At 43.8% G+C, this 24,084-nt stretch overlaps 2 protein-coding genes and 1 pseudogene across 43 annotated transcripts in view; 1 reads left to right on the top strand and 2 right to left on the bottom strand.

Annotated features, from left to right (window-relative positions):
- Window positions 1-1,203, bottom strand: part of APP (amyloid beta precursor protein) — a 277,992-nt gene extending 276,789 nt beyond the window's left edge. For all 7 annotated transcript variants that reach the window (XM_023238836.2, XM_023238837.2, XM_023238838.2 and 4 more), the window contains exon 1: window positions 997-1,203. In XM_023238836.2, the coding sequence (XP_023094604.1) occupies window positions 997-1,053 (57 nt within the window). In that variant the 5' untranslated portion in view covers window positions 1,054-1,203. The remainder of the gene's footprint in view (window positions 1-996) is intronic.
- The window catches only part of LOC109503361 (translation initiation factor IF-2-like), a 330,936-nt gene continuing 307,997 nt past the window's right edge, over window positions 1,146-24,084 (top strand). For 26 of the 36 annotated variants that reach the window (XM_045036705.1, XM_045036703.1, XM_045036704.1 and 23 more), the window contains exons 1-2: window positions 1,146-1,474; window positions 6,188-6,382. In XM_045036705.1, coding sequence (XP_044892640.1) covers window positions 1,146-1,474; window positions 6,188-6,382 — 524 coding nt within the window. Of the gene's footprint in view, window positions 1,475-6,187; window positions 6,383-11,990; window positions 12,202-24,084 lie in introns of those variants that run through there. The other 10 variants (XR_006584901.1, XR_006584899.1, XR_006584896.1 and 7 more) reach the window with 5 other exon arrangements.
- On the bottom strand, window positions 16,562-16,759 carry LOC105260885 (annotated as a pseudogene).

Raw genomic sequence — 24,084 nt, 5'->3', positions numbered from 1 at the left:
GCCTCGGAGGTGACGAGGAGCGGCCGTGGAGGGCCCCCCGAGGCTCCGCCAAAGCGGCCCCAGCAGCGCCCCAGCCCCCTCTGGGACAGACGCGCAGCTCCGGGAAGGGAGTCGGGCGGGAGCCTCGGTGGCGCACAGACCCAGGCGGCTGGCTCAGCCACCGCGCCCCGGGCTGGCGAGGGCGGGGTGTCGCGGCTTTTGTTCCCGGGAACCTTCTCCCTCTCCGGAAGGAGCTGAAGGTGCGGAGCGAACGCCAGGGCCGTCCAGGCTTTGGAGAAGGTGCGAGGTGGCCGTGGGTCTTCGACCCCTCCCATCTCTCTCAACTTACACAAAAGGGAGACGCAGAATGTACAAAGTTTGCCTAGGGAAGGTGGTGCGCGACCCTCCTGGGGTCGCACTGAGGCGGCCGCAGCGAGCGGCCGCCAAAGGGAAGGAGCGAGAGGTCGGGCAGGGAAGAGGTGCTGGGGATAAGAAGAGAAGGTGAAACGGGGCAGAAAAGGCAAAGGGAAAGGGGGGCTGCTTCCCGAGCTGTCCCGGCTCCTCCTCCCCAGGGCCGGAAAGAAGGAAGGGCACCGATCAGGAGCCGAGGACGGGATCCAGGGACGCTGCGTTTTCGGTTTTCCCCACGTGCTCCGTCCCCCTTCCCCCCCACCCCCCATCTGGAAGTCTCTCGCCTCTCCCCCAGCCCCCGCCCGCGAGGCAGGGACTGAGTCAGGGTCAGAGCTCAGGATCGCCTCCACCCCTCCTCTCCCACAACCGCCGCGGACCCCGGGAGCCCGACGCCTCGCGAGCTCCCTCTCCGCCGGCCGGAGCGCGCGTTCCCGGGCCAGGGCTGGGCCGGAGGCGCGGATGCGCAGGGCACCCGCAAGCGGGGGCGTGGGACGTGGAGGGGAAGAGGGGTTCCCTGGACTGCCCCCGGCTTCTTCGGATTAAAGATTTAGGGGCATGGGATTCCCACCGCAGCCCCCACCCCCAATTCCGAGGCGCGGCACCCACCTCCAACGCCCGAGCCGTCCAGGCGGCCAGTAGGACCAGTGCCAAAGCAGGCAGCATCGCGACCCTGCGCGGGGCACCGAGCGCGCTGCTGTGCGAGTGGGATCCGCCGCGCCCTGGCTCCGCCGGTGCCGTCGCCGCCGCCGTCTCCGATGGCCCCCGCGCCCGCGCCGCTCCGGCTGCTCTCTCCAGCCGCTGCCGAGGAAACTGACGGAGCTGGAGCGCGGCGGCTGGGCTCGGAGCCCGGCGAGTCAGCTGATCCAGCCCGCCCCGTTCGGCACCCGAGAGGGACCCCTAGCGGAGCCGCCGGGGAGCTGCGCGCGCTCGGGCCGGGAGGGGCCCGCGCCCCCGGCGCCCACAGGTGCGGCGGCCTCCTCTCCTGCGCGCCCCGCCCCGGCCGCCGGCCGCCGGCCCCCGGGGCCTCCGCGAGCCGGAGCGAGAGTCTGGGGCCGGGAGAGGACCGGTGCAGGATCAGGGAAAGGTGAGTCGTAGGACGTTCGGGCTCCAGAAAAGTCGAGAGCGCTCGCCGCTCGTCCCCGTGAGCTTGACTCATCCGACCCCGCAGGCCTCTCAGGGATGTCGTATAAAGGGCTGCTGCTGGGGTGTGTTTTTATCCGCATTTCGGTTTTTTTTTTTTTTTTTTTTTGGTCTTGGTTTGCGGGGGGGGGGGGGGGGGGGAAGGCGTTTCTGGAAGAGACCAGGAACCGGACAAGGAAAGGAAACAGGAATTTCTTTGCTTGTTGAGAGAGTAAAAGCTTAATATACGTATGTATATATATATTTTTCCCGTCAAAAGCAGCCGGGAGCAACCTGGCATATCTATCTTTAGAACAAACCAAAGGAGAAAGGCCCTGGACCTGGTGAACGAGGGGGCGACCTATTTACTTCTCCTTGAAGGAAGGGTTTAAGAAAAAAGTTTTGCTTATTTGTTGGGTGTTTTTGGGTTTTGTTTGGGGAAGGGAACAACCAGCAGGGTTTTTTGTTGCTGTTTGGGGGGGTGGGGGGTTGTCAGGCAGGGATGTAACATCCATCTGAGACGAGGGTGAAGTGAAAGGTCAGCGGGAAAGGATTTCGAGAGAGGATTCCTATTAGACCCCCATGACTGAGAACTCCTGACCTCAAACTCTGTCCTTGTTCTCCATTGTGTCTGCCCTAGATGACAGAAATGAACCTGCTGGGAAGCCACGGTCTCCTAGATTAGACACAAGCCGTCCAATTCCCGGTTAGTGTTGAGCTGGGCTAGAATGGTCTAGAACTGCCCAGCCGTATTCCCTGCTCTTGACCTGAAGGAGCGGAAGTCGCTAAGCCACGGTCCACTGTGGTACTGAGTGGGAGGGAAGCAAGCCACAGACTCTGGCCCCTGGGATCAAGGCTCAGCCTGGAGGATGCTGGCTTCCTTCCTGAGAAGTCAGCATTCAGCTGTCCGACCCCCCCATGTTGTCTTCCACCATTCCCCCTTCCAGGCCTCCAGTCTGACCCCTGGATTCCTTTGCCCCCTGTTCTTGGAAGGTCTCCAGCAAATAGTAGCAAATACATGTTATAGTGCGATATTTGTTTACATGCTCTATATTCTATGCTACCTACAAAAGCCAGCGAGGCCCTTGCTGTTATTCCCAGTGATAAGTTCGGGAGCTGCCTAAGCAAATCCTGAGAGCAAATAACACGCGTTTACCCACCACCCCAATTCCCTGTTCTCCCTAGGTTGGTATGAACAGTTGAAAGCCTCTGAATGCAAAAAGGAGCATCACTCCGAGATGGAGGGGGAACAGGGCCAGTTAGAAATTGTGCAGAGTGCACTGCAAAATGAAAAGGTGGGACCCTTTGTTCCAAAATGAAATATTTTAAGGCGGCGACAGCAGAACATTAAACCAATCACCAGGCCCCGGTCGTGCAGATCGCGTGCCCATGAAGCCAGTCCTAGAGAGGAGGAAGCAATTTTTTAAGAATACAGGATGTTATTAAGCACGGATTCAAAAATACAGAGGTGGGGTTATAATCTGTAAAAATAAAAAGTTCTCAGGTTTAGTATTTGCTCTTTCCCCTGTTGAAATTCACCCCACTCACACATCCCTTGGACAACATGTTCCCCAGGGAAAGAGGGTGAGGTCCTGACTGTGTCAGAATGGTGGACTTTCTTTACATTTTCCCCTGTTCTATCACTACTCAGAGATCCTGATGGCTTTTACTTTCCAGCGACTCTCTCTGTTCTGCATTTAATGTCATTTCCTGCCCTGACGTGCCTTCTGGATCCCCTGAGCAGGAAATACAAGAACATCCCTAGCCACAAGAACACGGGAGAGCTGTGGAAGGGACTGACCACCCATTGGCAGGAAGTCTGCAACACCATTCTGAGGCTTAAATGCCTCGGCTTGGGAGAGGTTCACTCGCTCTTCGGGCATGCATTCTGTCTTTGGGCTGTTCTAGTTACTAGAAAGTTCTTGCCCCATTTGAAGCACACATTCCTTGGGGCACCTGGGTGGCTCAGTGGTTTAAGCATCCGATTCTAGGTCTTGGCTATGGTCATGATCTCACAGTTCCGGGAGTTTGAGCCCCACATTGAGTTCCATGCACCATGCTGACATTGTGGAGCCTGCTTGAGATTCTCTGTCTGCCTCACTCTCTCTGCCTCCTCCCCAGCTTGTTCTCTCTCCTCTCTCTCTCAAAGTAAATAAACTTAAAAAAAAAAGTTAAAAATAAAGCCCACATTCCTTTCCTTAACATTTTTTTTTAACATTTATTCATTTTTGAGAGACATAGACAGTGTGAGTGGGGGTGGGGGAGGGGCCACATTGCTTTCCTTAAAAAAATTTTTTTTAGCATTTATTCATTTTTGAGAGACAGACAGAATGTGAGGGGGTTGGGGGAGGGGTAGAGAGAGAGAGAGGGAGACAGAGCATGAGTGGGGGAGGGGCAGAGAGAGAGAGAGGGACACCCAGAATCCGAAGCAAGCTCCAGGCTCTGAGCTGTCAGCACAGAGCCCGACACGGGGCTCGAACTCACCGACTGAGAGATCACAACCTGAGCTGACGTCAGGCCCTTAACCGACTGAGCCAGCCAGGCATCTCTCACATTCATCTCCTTTAACCTCCACTTAGCTGTCCTTTCTGTACCCCCATATCCGGGCCAAACTAGTCTTTTCCACACCACAGAGCTTCACGTATTTGCCAACTGTTTTCGCGCTGCTTCTGCCTCCCGTGTCCTCTCTTCACAGAGTAACCGAAGCGCTTCTCTGAACAGTTGTGCAAATTGCATGGCTTCTGGTGCCTCCCATCCTCTGGCCATTGTCCTCTGAGCATGTGCTGGTTGTCCCTGTCTTTTCCTAGTGCTCCGGGAGTGCGGTGAGCACTGCAGCGTGGAGTAGTCGACTGCCGCCTCAGTCTGCAGGCTAGCGTGGCCTTTGACTTTGTGGATTCACACTGGTCACGTTCACTACCAAACCTCCCAAATGTATTTCGTGAATAGTGTTGCCGTTGTGCGTTTAAGGTGTTATCTGCGCCCTGCAAATATCACCGAAAGCAAGCTCCATAGAAGCTGGAAGTTGGGTGCTGTGTTCGTTTCATACGGCTGCCATGATAAAGTAGCCCAGCGTGGGTGGCTTAACAACAGAAATTTGGTCTCTCGTGATTCTGGAATCTAATAGGCCACGATCAAGCTGTCGGCAGGGTTGGTTTCTTCTGTGATGGCACTGTGACGTATTTGAGAGTTTCACATGCCTGTTAACTTCCCTTCCCTTCTGAAACTTCATGCTGGTTCCTTTTTGTAAACCAGAAGGAGGTCTTGAATTGTATTCTCACTCATCTTTTTCTACCTTCCCAAAGACAAAAGGACATTATTATTGCCTTGCCTTGACCGCAATCTTCAATATCTACAGAAGTCTAAACTGTAAATAGCATTCAAACTTTTCACCATAAAATGTTTTCTCCCAATGATGAGCGCAGCTTTCATTCATAGTGAGATTTTTTTTCTTCTTTCTAACGAATAGACGTAAAGAAAATCTTAAGTGGATAATTAGCATTTAGCATACCTACATTTAACTCCACATATCTACTAGGCCTGCACGAAGACAGAGGGTGAGACATTTCACTTGCCATTTTTCTTCAGTTACGATTCATTCATGGGCCTTTACTTCACCATGGCATCCATGAAGTGTTCATATATCTTCAACCAATACAATACTTTTTTTTTTTTTTTTTTAGTTTTTTTATTTATTTTGAGAGAGATAGAGAGAGAGAGAGAGAGAGAGAGAATCCCAAACAGGCTCCGCACTGTCAGTGCAGAGCCCAGCATGGGGCCTAAATTCATGAACCGGGAGATCATGACAGGAGCCGAAATCAAGAGTTGGATGCTTTAGCCAATGGAGCCTCCCAGGCGCCCCATACAATACTTTTAAAATTAGCTCTTGGGTGGAGGTAAGAAGCGTAAAATCAACCCAGTAGCAAGAAGGCTTAATGGAGACTGGATGAAAATTACACCAATTTGTTTCTTCAGAGAATTTTAATTGGGCAGCAATAAGTGATGGTCGAAAAGGACTCAGGCTTTGAGAAATCTTGACTACTATGTATCGTTATTGAAAATAGTAACGGAAGCTACCAGAGCCTCCATTACTGAAAATCCCCCCTTGTCAGGTGGTGTGGTGCCGAACTCAGAAGGCTCTTAACACAGTGCCTGCTTTATAATAGAAAGCAGTTCTCTTTTCTTGAAAGAACAGGAATTTATATTAGCTGTCATTTAATGACAAGGATAGTCTTTTTTTTTTTTTAATTTTTTTTTCAACGTTTATTTATTTTGGGGACAGAGAGAGACAGAGCATGAACGGGGGAGGGGCAGAGAGAGAGGGAGACACAGAATCGTGACAAGGATAGTCTTAATTTGACCTTGCATCGACCTTGCCAGGGACGGTCAGTTGGCACAGTAAGTGTCAGGCCAGGGCTACTTAGGTGGATCCCTGAGTAATGCTCTGCCGATAAACGTCCCAAATTCGTGAGTGATTTACTTTTTTAAAACACATAAATGAGAGCAGATTCAAGGTGACTCTTTTATCAGCCTATTCGTTTGTATTCCAATATGCTTTCTTGAGTGGGGGAGAAAGGGACAGAGCTGTAGGACTACGGGATATGCTAAGAATTAGGCAAAACTTTGACCCCTCCCAAGGGCACATGGCAGGTATGTGAAAGATATGCATCTTGGTTTGCAGATGGAAAGGCTTGGAAAGGCTGCTTGGCAGAGGTGCTGAGAGGATTTCACAGGACAGGCTGCCTCCTGCAGAATGGAGGGGAAGAGGAATAACTTCCCAGAGTACCTGCCAGAAACCACAGCTCGCGGTGGCCTGGGGCCATTGCCAGCCCCTACAGGTGACAGACTTTGAAGCTGAGGGATGTTCTGCTGCAAGGTATTGAAGACCTCTTTGTCTCCACATGAATCATACTTAGAGATTGCCCTTTACGTTCGCCTCCTTAAGGACAGAGAAGTTCTAGAATCTTTGATAAGTAACTCAACTTTCAAAATCCTAGCAAAGGCTATCGCCAGAGAAGTGTTACCTAACCCTAAAATGATTGGGAAGATTCCAGGCAGATATGCTTTAAGTATTCATGAACACCTTTGGTCAATAAACAACATCCTGAATGACAAAACACTCAAACCAACCAACAAATATATGACAACTTCACAGGCCCTCCGTATACAGCTTTTGTCCTGAAACAAACACCTTACTTTGCTGTAGCCCCCAAATGTCCCATGGGATTTTTATTCCCATTAAAGTATATATATCTACTGAGAATGAAAGTGTTTAGCATTGATGGATCAATCAAGTATTTTTACGCTTCCATTGTGGGAAGGAGGAAAACCTGATACATTCACTCCGCTTAAAAAGCTTTATGTTTATGTGAGAAAACTATCTGGGAGGAAAAAGACAAAGCGAATGGTGATTCTAGTTAACAACACTGTATTGTATACTTGAAAGTGGCTAAGAGTGTCTATGTTAAAAATTCTCATCACAAGGGAAAAAAATGTTGTAATTATGGTAGTGAGGGATGTTAACTAAACTTACCGTGGTAATCAGTTTCACAATATATACATATATCCTCAGGTTGTACACTTAACACTAATACGTTGTTATATGTCGATTACATCTCAACTTAAAAAAAATAACAGACATAGTTGAGTGAGAAATTTAACATCAGTAAGTACAACTTGGTATAAAGTCTGTGTGTGTATATATATATCAATGTGTCAGAAGAAAATTAGAGTCATAAATCTATAGCCCTTGAAAGGGTTGATCAGGGGCGCCTGGATGGCTCAGTCGGTTAAGAGTCGCATTCTTGATTTGGGCCCAGGTTGATCTTGCAGTTCATGAGTTCGAGCCCCACATCAGGGTCCTTGCTGACAGCGTGGAGCCTGCTTGTGATTCTCTCTCTCCCTCTCTCTCTGCCCCTCCCCCATTCATGCTCTCTGTCTCTCAGACAAATAAACTTAAAAAAAGGAAAGGGTTAATCAGGGACATCAGGAAGAGGGGTTTTTTTTGCAGGGGATTTGATACTAACAATAAAAAGAAAAGAAAAGGGGGTGAGAGGGAGGATATTCTAAGGAAGAACCATGTAAATACATCTAGAAGGTTCATGATGGGGCTGGTAATTGGGACTGAGGTGATGGGGGATCATGTTAATGTTTGAGGAGCGAGGAATTTAGGTCAGCTGGAATGGGCAGCAGTGGGCTAATACTGCTCACTACAGGTTCCTAATCAGTCTGGCATTTTGTCATTATTTCTAGAAAAAGGTTTGTCAGTGGGCAAGGTGTAGGGAAATTTGGAGGGTGAAAAAGTTGGAATCGATTGGGAAAAATAGGGAGAATTGCCAGAAGTTTCAGGGATGACCATGGATGAAATCTGTAAAACGTTTGTGAAAAATCATTGTAGGACACTTCATTACTAATAACAACAAAGGATTATTGTGTGCCAGGCTGAGGAATTTACATGCGGGATCTTACTGAATACTTGTGAGTTGTGTTGGGTTAACCTCCCATGTCACAGATGAGGAGGTGACCAGGTTAACAGAACCAGAAAGGGTCAGAGACACCTGGGTGGCTCAGTTGGTTAAATGTCTGGCTCTTGGTTTCAACTCAGGTCATGGTCTCACAGTTTGTGGGTTCAAGCCCACATCAGGCTCTGTGCACTGTTAGCACAGAGCCTGCTTGGGATTCTCCCTCTCTCTCTGTCCCTACCTCCCTTGTGCCTGGTGTCTCTCTCTCTCTCTCTTTCTCTCTCCCTCCCTCAAAGAGGAGGAAGGATTTGTACTCTGTTCTGTCTCACCTGGACACCATTAATTACATTTTTTTTTTTTTAGTGAGGGAAATAATAAATATGACTTTTAGTTTGTTTGGATGTAGGTATCAGAAGTACATAAAATAGGCAGTGACTTGAATATGGTATATGAAGACTGAAGAGTGGCAAATGAGAGATGAATATTGGCCATGTGAGTGTGGCAATTGTCTGTGATGACTGATGGCCTGTCCCCAGCACATGAGCCAAGAACTGTTCAGATGAAGTTACCATAATATTACAAAAAAGCAGAGATGGTTTGTGTTTACTTGTAACAGCCAAATAGTCACTCAGAGATTTGGTATTTGGGAGATGAACCATAAATACTCCTGTGAATACAGTGTGAAGAAGAAATGAGTTATATTTATATCTCAAGGTTATTTTCCAATACATAAATGAGCTAGAATAATAATTCTTGAAAAATGGAAGAGTAACGTTTTTTAGCACAATTTCCAAACTGTGTACCGTGGAACCCTAGTACAGCAGTATGTTACTAAGTGTTAAATACATACGTGAAAGTAGTTCCATAATCAAAGAAGTTTGAGAAATATGCAATTACACAAAATTAAATATATATTTTTACTTTAGAATGTCTGCCACCCTTCAAAATGCTGCTGTACAATTGGAATTTTATTGCTTTTTGAATTTTGTAGCTCTTTGTACAGCATCCCCCTCGCTCCCCTGTTTTTGTTTTTGTTTACCGCATCAACTCCTGGGACCAGTGTTGCCCCAAGCAAATTTTAGGGAACTCTGCTTTGAAGACATTTTTTTTTTGGACTTTTTTTTTTAAGATCCCTGCAGTAATGAAGGTTTATAGTGTACGTTTTTGTCAAAGTGGATGGGTTCTTTCCACTGAAAGGTGTTTCCACACATGACCTTGAAGATAGATTAACAAAAGAAGAAAGTAGAAATACTAGGCTGACAGACATTGTAAAGTAGGGCATAAGAGATGCCAAAAAAAAAAAAAGCATTCTGGAAGTTTAAAGTAGGAGTTAAAATGTGTGTTATATGGAGGAGACCGGATTAGAGCCTTTGAATATTTATAATACGAATGTGCGAGTATATGACCAGTGTCTTCCCAGTTTGGGGGAGAAATAGGACAGAATCCAATTCACATTTGAGCCTGCTTCGCTTTAAACTTCCTCATGTAAAAAGAAGGAAGTATTGCTAAGTTTACAAAGATATGCCTCAGGATAAAACCTGAGTTCACTGCGCTGCCTTTAATCTTCCTGGATAGGAGCCCTTAAGAAGTGGCCAGGACCTCTCCATAGATGAGTGAAGACTTTCAGGAAAGAGAATTGAAGGAGACAGCTATTGGATTAATTTTAAGAAGCTTTTGCTGAAGTTTCCCATAGAGTATACATGGAAAGTAAAGACATAGGAGATATAGCTCTCTGGGTCAAAAAAAAATCCAAATTCCCATACTTTTTCTCCGTTAGTCTTTATTGAAAAATTCATTTACTGCTAATGGTGTCAAGAGGCCCCGTCAGCCCTCATTATTGTACCGAAAAGAAAAATCATGAAAAGGTTTAGGGAGCCCAGTCTGGAAAGGAATATTGTCATTTCTGTTTTCCAACTATCTGGTAAAAATCGATTCTGTTATCTAAACTTCACAGAGCCAAGGGTCCAGATAACCACCTTGTTCTGGTGAGTCTGTGAAGCCTGGTAAGAGATACTGACTAAATCAAAAGGGGAACAAGGCAGGTCAGTCCCTTTCACAGAGGAAGAATAAAATGAGATGGAAATAAACAGGGGAAATGGTGAAGACATGAGTCTTGGTTTTCAGAGGATTCTAGAGCCCTGGCCTCAACCCTGACCTAAATCTTAGAAAATGTCAAGTTTTTAGTACTAATTTTGGCCTAAGGAAGGAAGCAAGTCATAGATTTGCTTAAACTCCATTGGAGCGTTTTGGCATCAGCTATCTGGGTGATACTGGGAAATACTTTTTCTTTTTTTTTACTCAGATTCTATCAACATTGTTTGGTGCTTTTCCACCCAAATGTCTAAACAAGTCCAAAAGCCGTATGCAGGTCATATCTAGAAGAAGGTAGGGGCGCCTGGGTGGCTTAGTCGGTTTTAGCGTCTGACTCTTGATGTGGGTTCGGGTCATGGTCTCCAGGTTGGTGAGATCAAGCGCTGCATCAGTCTCTGTGCTGACTGCGCGGAACCTACTTGGAGTTTTCTGTCTTCCTCTGTCTCTGCCCCTTCTCTGCTTTTCCTCTCTCAAAATAAACTTTTTTTTTTTTTAAATAGAAGAATGTAGACCGATATATTAGGAACAGCTGGAGTAACTCAAGTTCTTAATACTGTCTCATTAGTCTCTATAATTTAACACTTAGACAACATCCATGAGAGATTTTTTCAGTCGAGACGAAGGAGCTCCAGCATGCACAGTGAGGTGCATTCGCTCCTAGGCTTACGGTTTTTTGAAATCAGTCTTCAGTGATGATCACTCAGTGTACGCTTTAGTCTCCATGAACCACAACAGCACAACCTTGGGCTTTATTCATCCCTTGGGATTGAGAAGCAGTTCTGTATATAAGTAGCAATTTCATCCTGATTTTTCAAGCTTGGCGCTCTCTCATCTTCCACACCCTTGAAGGGAAGATGTTGGCCGGCTGGCCCTGAGGAACCTTATCTTTCATTTATCTGGGAAGGAAGAATCTGATTTAGCCTGGTTTTCCTTTCCTTTACTCTGAGCATGCCAGGTGCCCCCTCCCTCATCTTGTACTATCCTGTGACCGCTTCACCCATTCATCTCCAGCCCTTTTTCAGTGCCTATAAGTTGAAAAAGAACACAGAATTATAGTGTTTAGAGCTGAAGTGGACGTAGGGCTCATCCAGGCCGAGCCTTCCTCTGTGGAGGGCTTATTGGCACCCCAGAGAAGTGGGGTAACTTGCATCCGGTCCTCTGACTCCTTAGGGGCAAAGCTTGGCCCTGGTGCCCCTGACTTCTCATTCTCATTTCCTCTCGTCTGGCCATCTCGCCAGACCTGAGTCATGAAAGCAGCGAGGCACGGAGGCCAACCATACTTTATAAAGTCGTGCTATTTTTCCTCATCTAAACTTGGTTTATCTTTCTAAAAACTTGGGAGTTGCTGGGGCATCTGGGTGGCTCAGTCGGTTAAGCGTCCAACTTTTGGTTGGCTCAGGTCATGATCTCACGGTCTGTAAGTTCAAGCCCTGCATCAGGCTCTGTGCTATCAGTGCAGAGCCTGTTTGGGATCCTCTCTCTCTCCCTCTCTCCCTGACTCTTTCTCTCTCTCTCTCTCTCTCTCAAAAATAAATAAATAAACTTAAAAAATAGAAAACAATAAGGACGCCTTGGTGGCTCAGTCAGTTGAGCATCCAACTTTGGTTCAGGTCATGATCTCATGACTAGTGAGTTTGAGCCCCGCCTTGGGCTCTGTGCTGACAGCTCAGAGCCTGGAGCCTGCTTTGGATTCTGTGTCTCCCTCTCTCTCTCTCTGCCCCTCTCCTGCTCATGCTTTGTCTCTGTCTCTCTCTCTCTCAAAAATAAATAAACATTAAAAAAAATAAATAATGTAAAAATGAAAAACAATAAAAACGGGAGTTGCAGCCCAACGTGGAAATCACCTGTTTGATCCTCCAACGAATGGAGGTCTCTCACCTGCAGTATTCTTGAGACAATTATTTGGTTTCTGCTTTCTTATTATGTTATTAGGAGCTGTCTTCAGGAAACATAAAAATTTCACTAGGATGTTTTTGTTGTTAAATCAAGCTAAAAGTTACCTTTTCTGTGAAAAAAGAGGCAAGAGTATACAACGGGGAAAAGACAGTCTCTTCAACAATGGAGCTGGGAAAACGGGAAGCTACATGCAAAAGAATGAAACTGGACCACCTTATTATACACCACACACAAAAATAAACTCAAAATGGATTAAAGACCTAAATGTGAGGCTTGAAATCGTATAAATCCTGGAAGAAAACACAGGCTATAATTTTTTTGACATTGGCAGTAGAAACATTTTTCTAGATATGTCTCCTCAGGCAAGGGAAACAAAAGCACAACTAAGCTATTGGGATTACACCAAAATAAAAAACCTTTCCACAGTGAAGGAAACCACCAACAAGATGACAAGCCACCTGAAGAACGAGAGAAGATATTTGCAGATGATATATCCAATAAGGCGTTACTATCCAAATAATTGGATTACTACAAATAATCCAATTAAAAACGAGCAGAGGACCTGAAGAGGCAGTTTTTCCAAGAAGACATACAAATGACCCAACAGACACATGAAAAGATGCTCAACATCACTAATCAAGGAAATGAGCAGGTCAAAACCACAATGAGATATCACCTCACACCTATCAGAATGGCCAAAATAAAAAAGACACATTAAGTGTTGGGGAGGAGGTAGAAAAAAAGGAAGCCTCATGCACTTTGGTGGGATTCTTCAAAAAACTAAAAATAGGGGCGCCTGGGTGGCTCAGTCGGTTGGGCGGCCAACTTCGGCTCAGGTCAAGATCTCGCGGTCCGTGAGTTCAAGCCCCGCGTCGGGCTCTGGGCCGACAGCTCGGAGCCTGGAGCCTGTTTCGGATTCTGTGTCTCCCTCTCTCTGACCCTCCCCTGTTCATGCTCTGTCTCTCTCTGTCTCAAAAATAAATAAACGTTAAAAAAAATTTTTTTTTTAAAAAAACAAAAAACTAAAAATAGAATACCATATGATCCAGTAATTCTACTACTGTATATTTCCGTAAAGAAAATGTCAACGCTAATTCAAAAAGATAGACGCACCCTTCCGTTTATTGCAGCATTTATTTGCAAAAGCCAAGACATGAAAACAACTCACGTGTCCAGCCACAGATGAGTGGATAAATATATCATCTATACCTATATATGATAGAATATGACTCAGCCATAAAAAAGGATGAGACCTTGCCATTTGTGACAACAGGGATGGCCTTAGGGGGCATAATGCTAAGTGAAATAAATCAGAGAAACTCAAATACCATATGATTTCACTCCTGTGTGGAATTTAAGAAACAAAACAAAGAAAAGAGACAAACAAAAAAAAAAACAGACTCTTAAATACAGACAACAAATTGATGGTTGCCAGAGGGGAGGTGGGTAGGGGGGTGGATGAAAAACGGTAAAGGGGATTAAGAGTACATTTATCGTGATGAGCACTGAGAAATGTATACAAATGTTGAATCATTACGTTATACGCCTGAAACCAGTAGAAGGCCGCATATTAATTATACATCATAATAAATTAATTAATTACAATTTACCTTCTCTTTACTTCCAGTTTTTAGTCCAATTTCTGCCACGCGGAGTAAAGCTAAATGCAAAGAGTGACTCCACTTTCATCCACAGGACACCCCTTCAGAAGTTTTAAAACACTTCTCCAGCATTCCCTTAGGTGCCTCTTCTCTTCTCACACCTAAATATCTGATTTTCTGAACTGTGACCTATAGGCTTTGGTTGCCAGACCCCCTTAGTGGCCAGTGATTACATTACTGGACAGCGCCAGCCTAGAACATTCTTATTATCGCAGAAAGTTCTGGGGCGCCTGGGTGGCGCAGTCGGTTAAGCGTCCGGCTTCAGCCAGGTCACGATCTCGCGGTCCGTGAGTTCGAGCCCCGCGTCAGGCTCTGGGCTGATGGCTCAGAGCCTGGAGCCTGTTTCCGATTCTGTGTCTCCCTCTCTCTCTGCCCCTCCCCCGTTCATGCTCTGTCTCTCTCTGTCCCAAAAATAAATAAACGTTGAAAAAAAAAAAAAAAGTTCTGTTGGACAGCCTGAGCTGTAGTAATGGGGAAAGGCAGACTATATATGGACGGAGGCTAGATGCAGTGGAGGGATCTTGTGGAAGGTTGTTAGTAATTCTTCCATGTTTTTGCCTAACTAGGCATCAAGGTCATGGGCTGAGAGTGAGGATGGGGGAAAAGGATATTTCTCTAGCTGATAAAAGATAGTGCACGGACAAGGGAAACATTGTAGGAGTGCTGGACAGCTTTAAATCCACGTTAGGGTAGGCTACGGAGACTAGTCAGCATGCTGTGTGTTTTTCTCCGGCCATGTTCACCAGTACAGACGTGGGGTTGGAGTAGGTGGGAGGTTGACACTGGTTTAATGGGTAGTTCTCAATCCCAGCTGCGCATTAGAACCACTTGGGTGAGCTCTTAAAACATTCAGAAGCTTTATCCCCATGGCAAAGGTTCTGATTGAACATTCTGAAAATGAGTCCCGGGCATTGATTCATTTAAAATTCCCAACATGATTCTAATGCACAGATGTGTTTTAGAACCACTGAATTAGAGTAAGAAGGGGAAGGAAATGTGCAAAGAAGAGGCGAGGATTAGGGGAATTTGGCTAATGGGCTAACGATGGGCTGTTGGTTCCACAAGGCACAATGAAAGAGATTCAGGATTTGTGGAGGGTGTTTGGATTGGGGGATATTCAAGGCTGATGAAGGGTGAGGGATGTGCTAGGAATCTAGGGCTTTTTGGGTGACTAATACAAACCAGGAAAAGAACACAATGAAATTTGCCATGCTGGCCTAAATTTGTGCAGGCAGTAGAAATATAATGCAAACTACATAGAGAACTACAAACTTTTCTGTAGCCATATTAAAAAGAAAAAGGAACAAGTGAACTTAATTTTAGTAACATATTTTCTGTTACTTAATATATGTGAAATATCATTTCAACATGTAATCAGTATAAAAAATATTTAAGTTTTTTTTTGTGTGGGTACACGTGAGCTGGGGAGAGGCAGAGAGAGAGAGAGAGAGAGAGAGAGAGAGAGAGAGAGAGAGAGAATCCCAAGCAGGCTCCATTCTGTCAGCACAGAGCCCAACACAGGACTCAATATCATGAACTGCGAGATCATGACCTGGGTGAAATCAAGAGTCAGATGCTTAACTGACTGAGCGCCCCAGGCACCCCCCCCCCCGTATAAAAATTATTAATGAGATATTTGACATCCTTTTTTACATTTTGTCTTCGAAGTTTGTTGTGGATATTATGCTCACAGCACATCTCAATTCAGAGCACACACATTTCAAGTGCTCACTGGCCACATGTGGCTGGTGGGCACCACAGTGGACACTATGGGTCCAAGTGGTCATGATGAGGATGTAAATGTTGCACGATTTCTTATAGGACATTTTTTCCAGAATACAAACGTACTGTAATACTGTAATATATTCAATCTTTTATGTATATATGTGTGTATATATATATATATATACATATATATATGTGACTAATCCTTTTGTTAACTTGACATATAGAACATAACCAATTAAAAATTATTCTGATAACATTGTATTACTATCCACTCTACCGAAATCATTTTAAAGTCATACTTAACGTGCAATATTCTTTGCAGTCACTCTGAATTTGCTATGCTTGCCTTGGACATCTTTATGTAAGTTCGTGAGGACAAAGCTACTAAGTACCCATCAGTTATAATATTTTTATTAGGACTGTCCAGCCAGGTATGGCTATATCCAATTAGGTTCTTATCTAATCCAATATAGCTTGTCCATAAAAGTGTCACGAGAGTCTTAGTCATACGCTCTGTTAAAGTCCAAAAGTGCCACGCCAGCCACACTTATCTAATAAAGGTTAGTCTGGCAGGCATTTCCCAGTAAGTCTGTGCCAGCTTAAGCTTCCAGAGATCCCTGCTTCTTCTTCTGTGTGTCCTTACGCCAGCCTTTTAATCTTTTGGTCTGCATGCTTACTCTCCTTTATGTGGAGGGAGTCTTTTCTTATTTTCTGATAGTTGAAGTTACTGACTTCAGGGGAGAAAGGAAAACGGGAAAATGAACAACCACCCGCCATTTGATGGTAGCAAAGCTGGGTTTGATTTATTGGACCTGAATTTAGTATTCTAAAATATTACAAGCAAGAAGGAGTTTGCATTTCATGAAGGACCACATGACAAGAGACTGGCCAATGTGCTTTCAAAATGGCCAAAGGGGGGTGGATGGAGGACGATGTCTAGATAAAAGTGCACCAAGGAAGAGGAGAAAGGAGTGTGAGAAGTAGCAGAAAAACAGCACCCTCAGACATCCTCACGTAACAGGACGTAGGTCAACGAGTCAAACTTCAGTGGTGCCTCTGATGTCTACATACCGCAGTTGATGGTGTAAGACATAAAAGCAATCTGATATTTTATTTACTTATGTTTCATGGATAATATTTTTATTACATTAGCTGAATCAAATACATTGGCACATTGTCAGCTGGTCTGTCACTGGGACATCGGCTGCCCGGATTGCTTTAACCACCTCTTGGTGTCTCAGCGAAGAATGCCTGTCTCCACCACAGGTACTTGCTGCGGCTGAGATCGCCTTGGGCACACTGACACTCTTGGTTGCTCAGTGAGGCTGTCCTTCTGTGTTTGACTTGGATTTCCACCTCTGGTACGTGCTGATCTGTAGTCTGTCTCAGGTGTCAGTGGTCCCTCGTGCCCTCCATTGTGCTGCTGGCCACTCCTCAGAACAGACCGTCGGGCATCTCTGGCGACCACTCCACTCCCGCAGTCTGACGTTTTTACACAGGAAAGTTCATGTGCCTTTAAGATGCACCGAGTCCTGCTGGAATAGGACTGACGACTAGAATTAGGAGCAAAAGCATAGCTCTTTTACAAAAGAAACTGACTTGAGAGTATGCTATTGCTTGCTCAGCTAGAACAAGATTTAAAGGCTCTCTCACCAAGCAGACAGGTTGAGTAGGCACAGACCCAGGAGAACTCTTTGTCATTGTCCAGGCCATTAGAGCAGGATTTTAAACCAGAATCCTCATATCACTGTTCCACTCTGGAACACCATTCAGGTTATTTGTCTTTATCAGCCGTTCCATACTCTCCTTCTTTATTACCTCTCTTGGGCTAGTTTTAGTTCTGTTCCATTCTAGACTTTGAGGACACGAATTGTAAATAGAGCACAGATACTGCGAATCACACACATCTTCAACCTGGGTCTGTCAGTTCCCACATAGTGGTACCATGCAATTAGCGAGGCTTGGTCTCACATCTTCCTCTGGGAAATGAAGTAATGCAGCCTACCTCCTGGGGTTGTTATGAGGCTTAGTGATGACAGATGCCGAGTGCTGGGCACACGACGGGCATTCAATAAATGGTGCTTTGGTATTGAAACTGTGGATGTGGCACAGACAAGGACTTATCTGGTTCAGCTGGTTATCATACACGCGCACACACACACACACACACACTCACACACACGAAAGAAGAGTTCATGATGTGATAGTTGGCTAAAAACAGGCTGAGCGTTAGTGAGCTGTGGTTGGGGCCTTGGAAATGTGCAAGGTAGAAATGAGGGTAAGAGACTGGGACATCTTTAGCAAATACCTGAAATGAATCTTGTTAACATGCTGGGAGGATTCTGATGGCAGCCTATAGTCTGAGATGTTTTCAACCTCTCTCTCTCTTCTCTCTCTCTTTTTCTTTGTCACTTTTTAACAGCTTCACTGAGGCATAATTTAAACACGATACAATTTACAACTTAAAGTGTACACTTTAGGGGCACCTGAGTGGCTTAGTCTGTTGAGTGTCCAACTCTTGCTTTCAGCTCAGGTCATGATCCCAGGGTTGTGGGATCAAGTCCCGCATCAGGCTCTGTGTTGCCTGCTTAAGATTCTCTCTCACTCTCTCCCTCTACTCCTCTCTCCTGCTTGTATACACACTCTCTCTCTGTCTCTAAAAATGATTAAAAAATTAAAGTGTTCACTTTAATGGTTATTAGTATATCACAGATATGTGCAATCGTTGCCCCAATTTTAGTACATTTTCGTCATCTTTTAAAAAAAAAACAACCCTCAATTCTCTCTGTCTCCCTGTCTCTCTGCCCCTCCCTCACTCACAATCTCTCTCTCTCAAAAATAAATAAAAAGCCCTCATATCCTTGGGGCGCCTGCATGGCTCCATTGGTTGGGTGTCCGACTTCAGCTCAGGTTACGATCTTGCAGTTCGTGAGTTTGAGCCCCGCGTCAGGCTCTGTGCTGACAGCTCAGAGCCTGGAGCCTGCTTCAGATTCTGTGTCTCCTTCTCTCTCTGCCCCTCCCCTGCTCACACTCTGTCTCTGTCTCTGTCTCTCTCAAAAATAAATAAATGTTAAAAAAATTTTTTTTAAAAAGCCCTCATATTCTTTACCTAGCACCTTCCACCCCTACCAGCCACAAGCAGCTGCTAACCTACACTCTATCTTTGTAGATTTCCCTGTTCTGGACATCTCATGTGAATGGCATCATGTAATACGTGGTCTTTTGTAACTGGCTACTTTCACTTAGCATAATGTTTTCGAGGTTCATCCATGTGGTAGCATGTTCCAGTACTTCATTCCTTTTTATGGCCAAATAATTCTATTGTATAGATTCCTACATCTTGTTTATCCATTTGTCAGTTGGTGGACATTTGGGTTGTCTTCTCCCCTTTTTGTCGTTATGAATAATGCTGCAATATCATTTGTGTACCAGTTTTTGTGTGGATGTATGTTTTTATTTCTGTTGCATCTGTATCTCAGGGTGGAATTGCTGGATTGCAGCCTTCCTTTGTGCTCCTATCCTTGGGACGGGAAAGAGTTAGTGATTCTACTCTTATCTCCCTAAAATACTTCCCTGTGAGCAACTTTTGCTTATCAAGTAATGTTCCTGCTCCTCAGCAGCTTTGGTGGGCACTTTGGGTTCCAGGCTCTTCAGGATCTAGACAGAACCTGACAGTAGGGTAACTACTTTTTTCTGCAGCAAACATAATTGTAGACTCCATTATACAGGAAAGCAAAAATAGCACTTAACCTGCATCTTTCTTGGTTATTTAAGAAATAAGAAATAAACTGTCATCATTTCTCAGCTCCTATTATAAATACCTCTATAACCTCTCATAGAAGCTTCTTCTTTTATTTTTTAAAAGTTTATTTAAAAACTGAGAACAAACTGAGGGTTGATGGGGGGTCGGAGGGAAGGGAGGGTGGGTGATGAGTATTGAGGAGGGCACCTTTTGGGATGAGCACTGGGTATTTATGGAAACCAATTTGACAATTTCATATATTGAAAAAAATAATAAAAAATAGCATCTCAAAAAAAGTTTATTTTTTTATTTTGAGAGAGAGAGAGAGAGAGAGAGAGGGAGGGACGGAGGGTTGGGCAGGAAGGAAGGGAGAGAGAGAATCCCAGGTAGGTTCCTCATTGTCAGCATAGAGCCCAGTGTGGGGCTTGAATTCACAAATTGTGAGATCATGACCTGAGCTGAAACAGAGTCAGATACTTAACCAACTGAGCCACACACGCGCCCCTCTCATAGAAGCTTCTTTTACTGCTTATTTATGCACTCATATTTGTATTCATTATTGTACTCATTCATTCACTCAATACAAATTTATTAAACACCTACCTCTGTCAATCACTGTACTAGACTTGATGGATATAAAGATATTTAAGACATGCACTTCTTATTGGAGAGAAATACACATAAATAGGTTGTTATAATACCATATGGTACTGGTAAAATGTCCGTAATCCATCTTGGGGTTACTGCAGAAGGCTTACTGAAATATAGAGATGTAGAACATGGATATAGAGATAGTTTAGGGAACTTTCCAGGAAGAGAAATTGGTGTAAACAGATGCAAAAGAAAGAAATATGGTACGGATAATTCGGTATTGCTGGATTATAGCGTGCTTCTGGGACAAAGAATCTTCAGAGGGAAAATATAATTGCTTAATGTGTGGCCTGCCGGTAGGAATTAATCGTTAAGAGAACAAAGATTATGCAGTGATTTACAACTCCCCACTAAATAGCTGTGTGATATCAGACAAGCCATTAACCTCTCTGTGCCTCATTTGTTATCAGATGTTGAGTGGGAAATACACTTTATGGATATCTCCTTTCTAAAGTGACCCATGAATGGCTAAAACAAAATTAAAGTCCTAATGAACTTTCTAATATTGTCCCAAATATAGCCAAGGCTTGGACAGATAAAACTATATAGAATGGAGGAGATATGTCATGGATTGGATTCCAGATTAAACAGATTGAAGTAAAGGACTCTGAAACAAGGAAGCAGATGAATTTGGAACCTGGCTTGGTGCCCCACTGATGCCAACCGCCTACAGAAGAAAATTTCCAAACCCCATTTCAAGTCTGCTCTTATCCTTCTCCAGCTCCACCCTTCATGAGTCATGAAAAGGGCACACCTTTTATGTGACTTCAAATCCTCCCCTAATAGTTGTTGTGGAACACTGGAAGCATCTCGGCAGATTGTGGATTGCAGATCATTGTAAGCTATGTAGCTATCCCATAGTACTCAGTACTCATTTCTTCGTAGATAAAGTGGTGCCTACCTTCTCCTGTAAAATTTGGATATTTCTATGTCTTTAAGATCATATAGGAGGAGGGCACCTGGGTAGCTCAGTTGGTTAAGTGTCCAACTTCAGCTCAGGTCATGATCTCACAGTTCTCGAGTTCCAGTCCCGTGTCGGGCTCTCTGCTATCAGCACAGAGCCAGCTTCAGATCCTCTGTCCCCCTCGCTCTCTGCCCCTCCCCTGCTGGTTCTCTCCTCCCCACCCCTTTCTCATTTATTTCTCTAAATAAATAAATGGGCAAACTTAAAAAAAAAGATATAGGAAACTCTGTAAGGACTGCATCACATTTTATTCTTAGATGTATGCTAGCAGTGGTCATTTAATTCCCCTCTCCCTTTTCGAAACCTATACAGCTTTATTTTTTTTATCTTCATTTACTGTCTCTAGCTCAGCACCTCCATACACAAGCAAAGAGAATAGAAAGAGCCACAGCAGCTCTTTATGTTTGACATGTGCCTACCTCCAGAGCCTCTGCTTTTATCCATCACCCCATATTGATAAAGCTATAAGGAAGACCAGGAGTAGCTTTGATGCCCAAACAGAACTGTCCCCAAATAATGGGCTCAGTCGTAAGTGTACATAAGCACAAGAGGGAAAGATTTCTGATTCTTCCATCCACTTGATCCGTCTGAGAGGTTGTCTTCCTTCTTTAATAGTTATCTCCATGAAGGAGGAACAAATACTGAATGGCATGGAACATGATGGAACCTGCAAGACACTAAATGTAAAGGGCATAGAAAGAACAAATTAAAGGTACACTATGATGTTGGAGGAAAGGTTTAATTAAGTAACTAATACCTATGTTCTCAAGTTGCTCTAGGATCATTTAGTAGTACACTCTCCTTTACAGTACTTCTTCAGAAGAGCCATTGCTGACGTGGGTGCATTGTGATTAATAAAAGAAAACCTTACCCTGGTGAAAGTGAAATTTCCATCATTGCTGGTAAAGCTGCTATTCACTTTCAAGTCACAGAATTACCACCATTTGTGACCTCAAAATTTTAAAGTTGCATAATCTGAAATTTCCATGGTGGCTGTTGTTCATGGAATGTGATTTCCAGAACTGAATGCCTAGGATAAGGCTGTTTGGAATTTAAGGTTTTAGTACAAGCACCACTTACGCATTTTATTTTCATCTGCTTCATCAGTCTTTAGTTGTCCAGTGGTGGGTTACCAAGTTACTTCAGTTTTATTATTTTACAGAAAATGTTTTACATATAGAAAACATGATTTATATGTATATTACTAAGACAATGAAAGTAGACCATCAATCCATAGGAAGTTCTATTTTCTTTTGGGAAATTAAATATCAGAAAGAAACCCACTGGGAGGCCTCCCTCCATTCCCTCTGCCCTGCTGTTGTGTGAGCTGTTAATGGCTACAGCTGCCCAACTTGCCCATTTGCCTCAGGGTGGGAAAATTTTTGTGTGTTACTCTTGTTTCCAAACTCCCGGTAGGATCAAGCTGAGCCTAGACTTCAGCTGTAACTACATCTTTGCTTTGCTTCATTCCCACCTTATCCTGCTTCCTTCACATCTGTACAAGTTTGTTCTGAAACACTCCCTCCATAAATCACTTGTGTAAGGATCTTTATCTTGGGCCCACCTCAGGAAACCCCATCTGAGACTCTATGTGAAAACACTCATTAGTTTCAAATGAGAGTAAATATAAAAAAAAAAATTAAAATAAAACAAAGCAATAGAAACCATTTTTGGAAAAAGGAACTTTACAAAGTATTAAAGGATATCCATCTAAGTTTATAAAAATATGCATAGATGTCTGGAAAGTTTGACATATAGTGACAGAGTAATGTGAATATTATATACAATGATTGACATTCAAGTAATTGAAGCACAGAAAGCCAAAAGATGTCCATAGATGACTCCCATCAAGAACAAGTATGTACATCTATGAACTTACATTTAATGATCATGACCCTGTCAGCTACATCCTGTTTGACATTTACAGAAAGAAGTGTAATAATGGATTGATGAATTCATTAGCATTATGAATCATGTAAAAACAGAATCTTTAATGCACTTTATTAAGTGTTGACTGTTGGTTTGGAGAGGACAAAGATTACAGAAGTTTTAAATTGGGTTTTCAAAGGGCAATGAAATTGGAACAATCATATTTTACCCTAAATGATCAAGGGATAAAACTCACATCTGTCTGTAATATTGTCATCTCTCTGGACTCCCATCTGTCCAGAGGAGTTTATCTAAGTCCAGAAAAGCACAAAACTCGGGAATGAGCAGAAGGGGAAATGCCAGTTGCTGAGTCAGACACTGGATGAGAAGTTCTGTCCTGATTTTTCTAAAGAAAAAGACAACAGAGTTGAGATTGAGGCTCATTCATTTATTTATTCAACCCATATTTAAGGAGCACCTCTTCTGTTCTGGGGTCCCATGCTTGTTGCTGTGGTTACAGACATGAAAAGGCAGAAATGAGCTCCCAAGCCAAATTTGCTGCTGTAATCATTCCTGGTCTGACTTCCATCCTTTTTGCAAATGATTTCTGGAATTTATAGGCTCTGTCTACATTTTTGTGGTTTCCTAGGGCTTTCAAGTATTTAACAATGTCTAAGCCTTTCCCAATTGCCTTAAACTCCTCTGTTAATTTATATTCCAGAATTGTCACAGGGAAAATTGGATCTATTGCCTTTACCCCTCCCCTAAATAATCCTGTAGTTATGATGATTTAATGTATGAGTATTTGTCTTTAAATATTATGTGTCTTAATTGTTTTTTCCTGAAAAAATGAAAATGCTACTTATATCATTGGGAGTTTGATGCTAAAGGTTAGCATCCGTGCTGTAAAGTTCTTCAAGACTTTGGACACAAGAACTCCCATGTTTAAGAGATTAGTCCATCCTGTATCATGCATTAGATTTTGATGTCTTGATTTATTTATTCTATTCAGTCCTTAACCCATCTATAGTTCAGTAATCATAGCAACTAGTATTTGTGAATATCTTTCATGACATCTGATTTGTCACAACTTTGAGGATTTTATCTTAGTAAGTTCAATGTTTTAATAGTGTGTGAGTTTTGCTGAGTACAGCATTTGGAATTCTGAATAAGTAGCTGAAAGTCAACCTCCTATAGAACAGGGGTTTGGTGCAGTGTGCTAATATAGCTTGTTACATTTTGGTGAATATTTTGACCACATTTTGAGATAAATCGATGGGAAGAAATTTCTCAAGTACTTTAAAGAAAATTATTTATGATGGTTCTTTCATCTGTTAATGGACGAGTGTTATTTTTCTCTTAATGATACAAGGATTTTTATCTTAATTTTTAAATAGAAGTATGTAAATGAAATTTGGACTTGGGGAACCACTTTGAATTTCCATTAAGTGTCTTTCTTTTTATAAAACCACACCGTCTGAGAATAAGTCTTACACTGCTGTGCCTTATATTAGT

The sequence above is a fragment of the Felis catus genome, chromosome C2, assembly GCF_018350175.1.
Source record: "Felis catus isolate Fca126 chromosome C2, F.catus_Fca126_mat1.0, whole genome shotgun sequence".
NCBI lineage: Eukaryota > Metazoa > Chordata > Mammalia > Carnivora > Felidae > Felis > Felis catus.
This window is presented reverse-complemented; position numbering and strand designations above follow the sequence as displayed.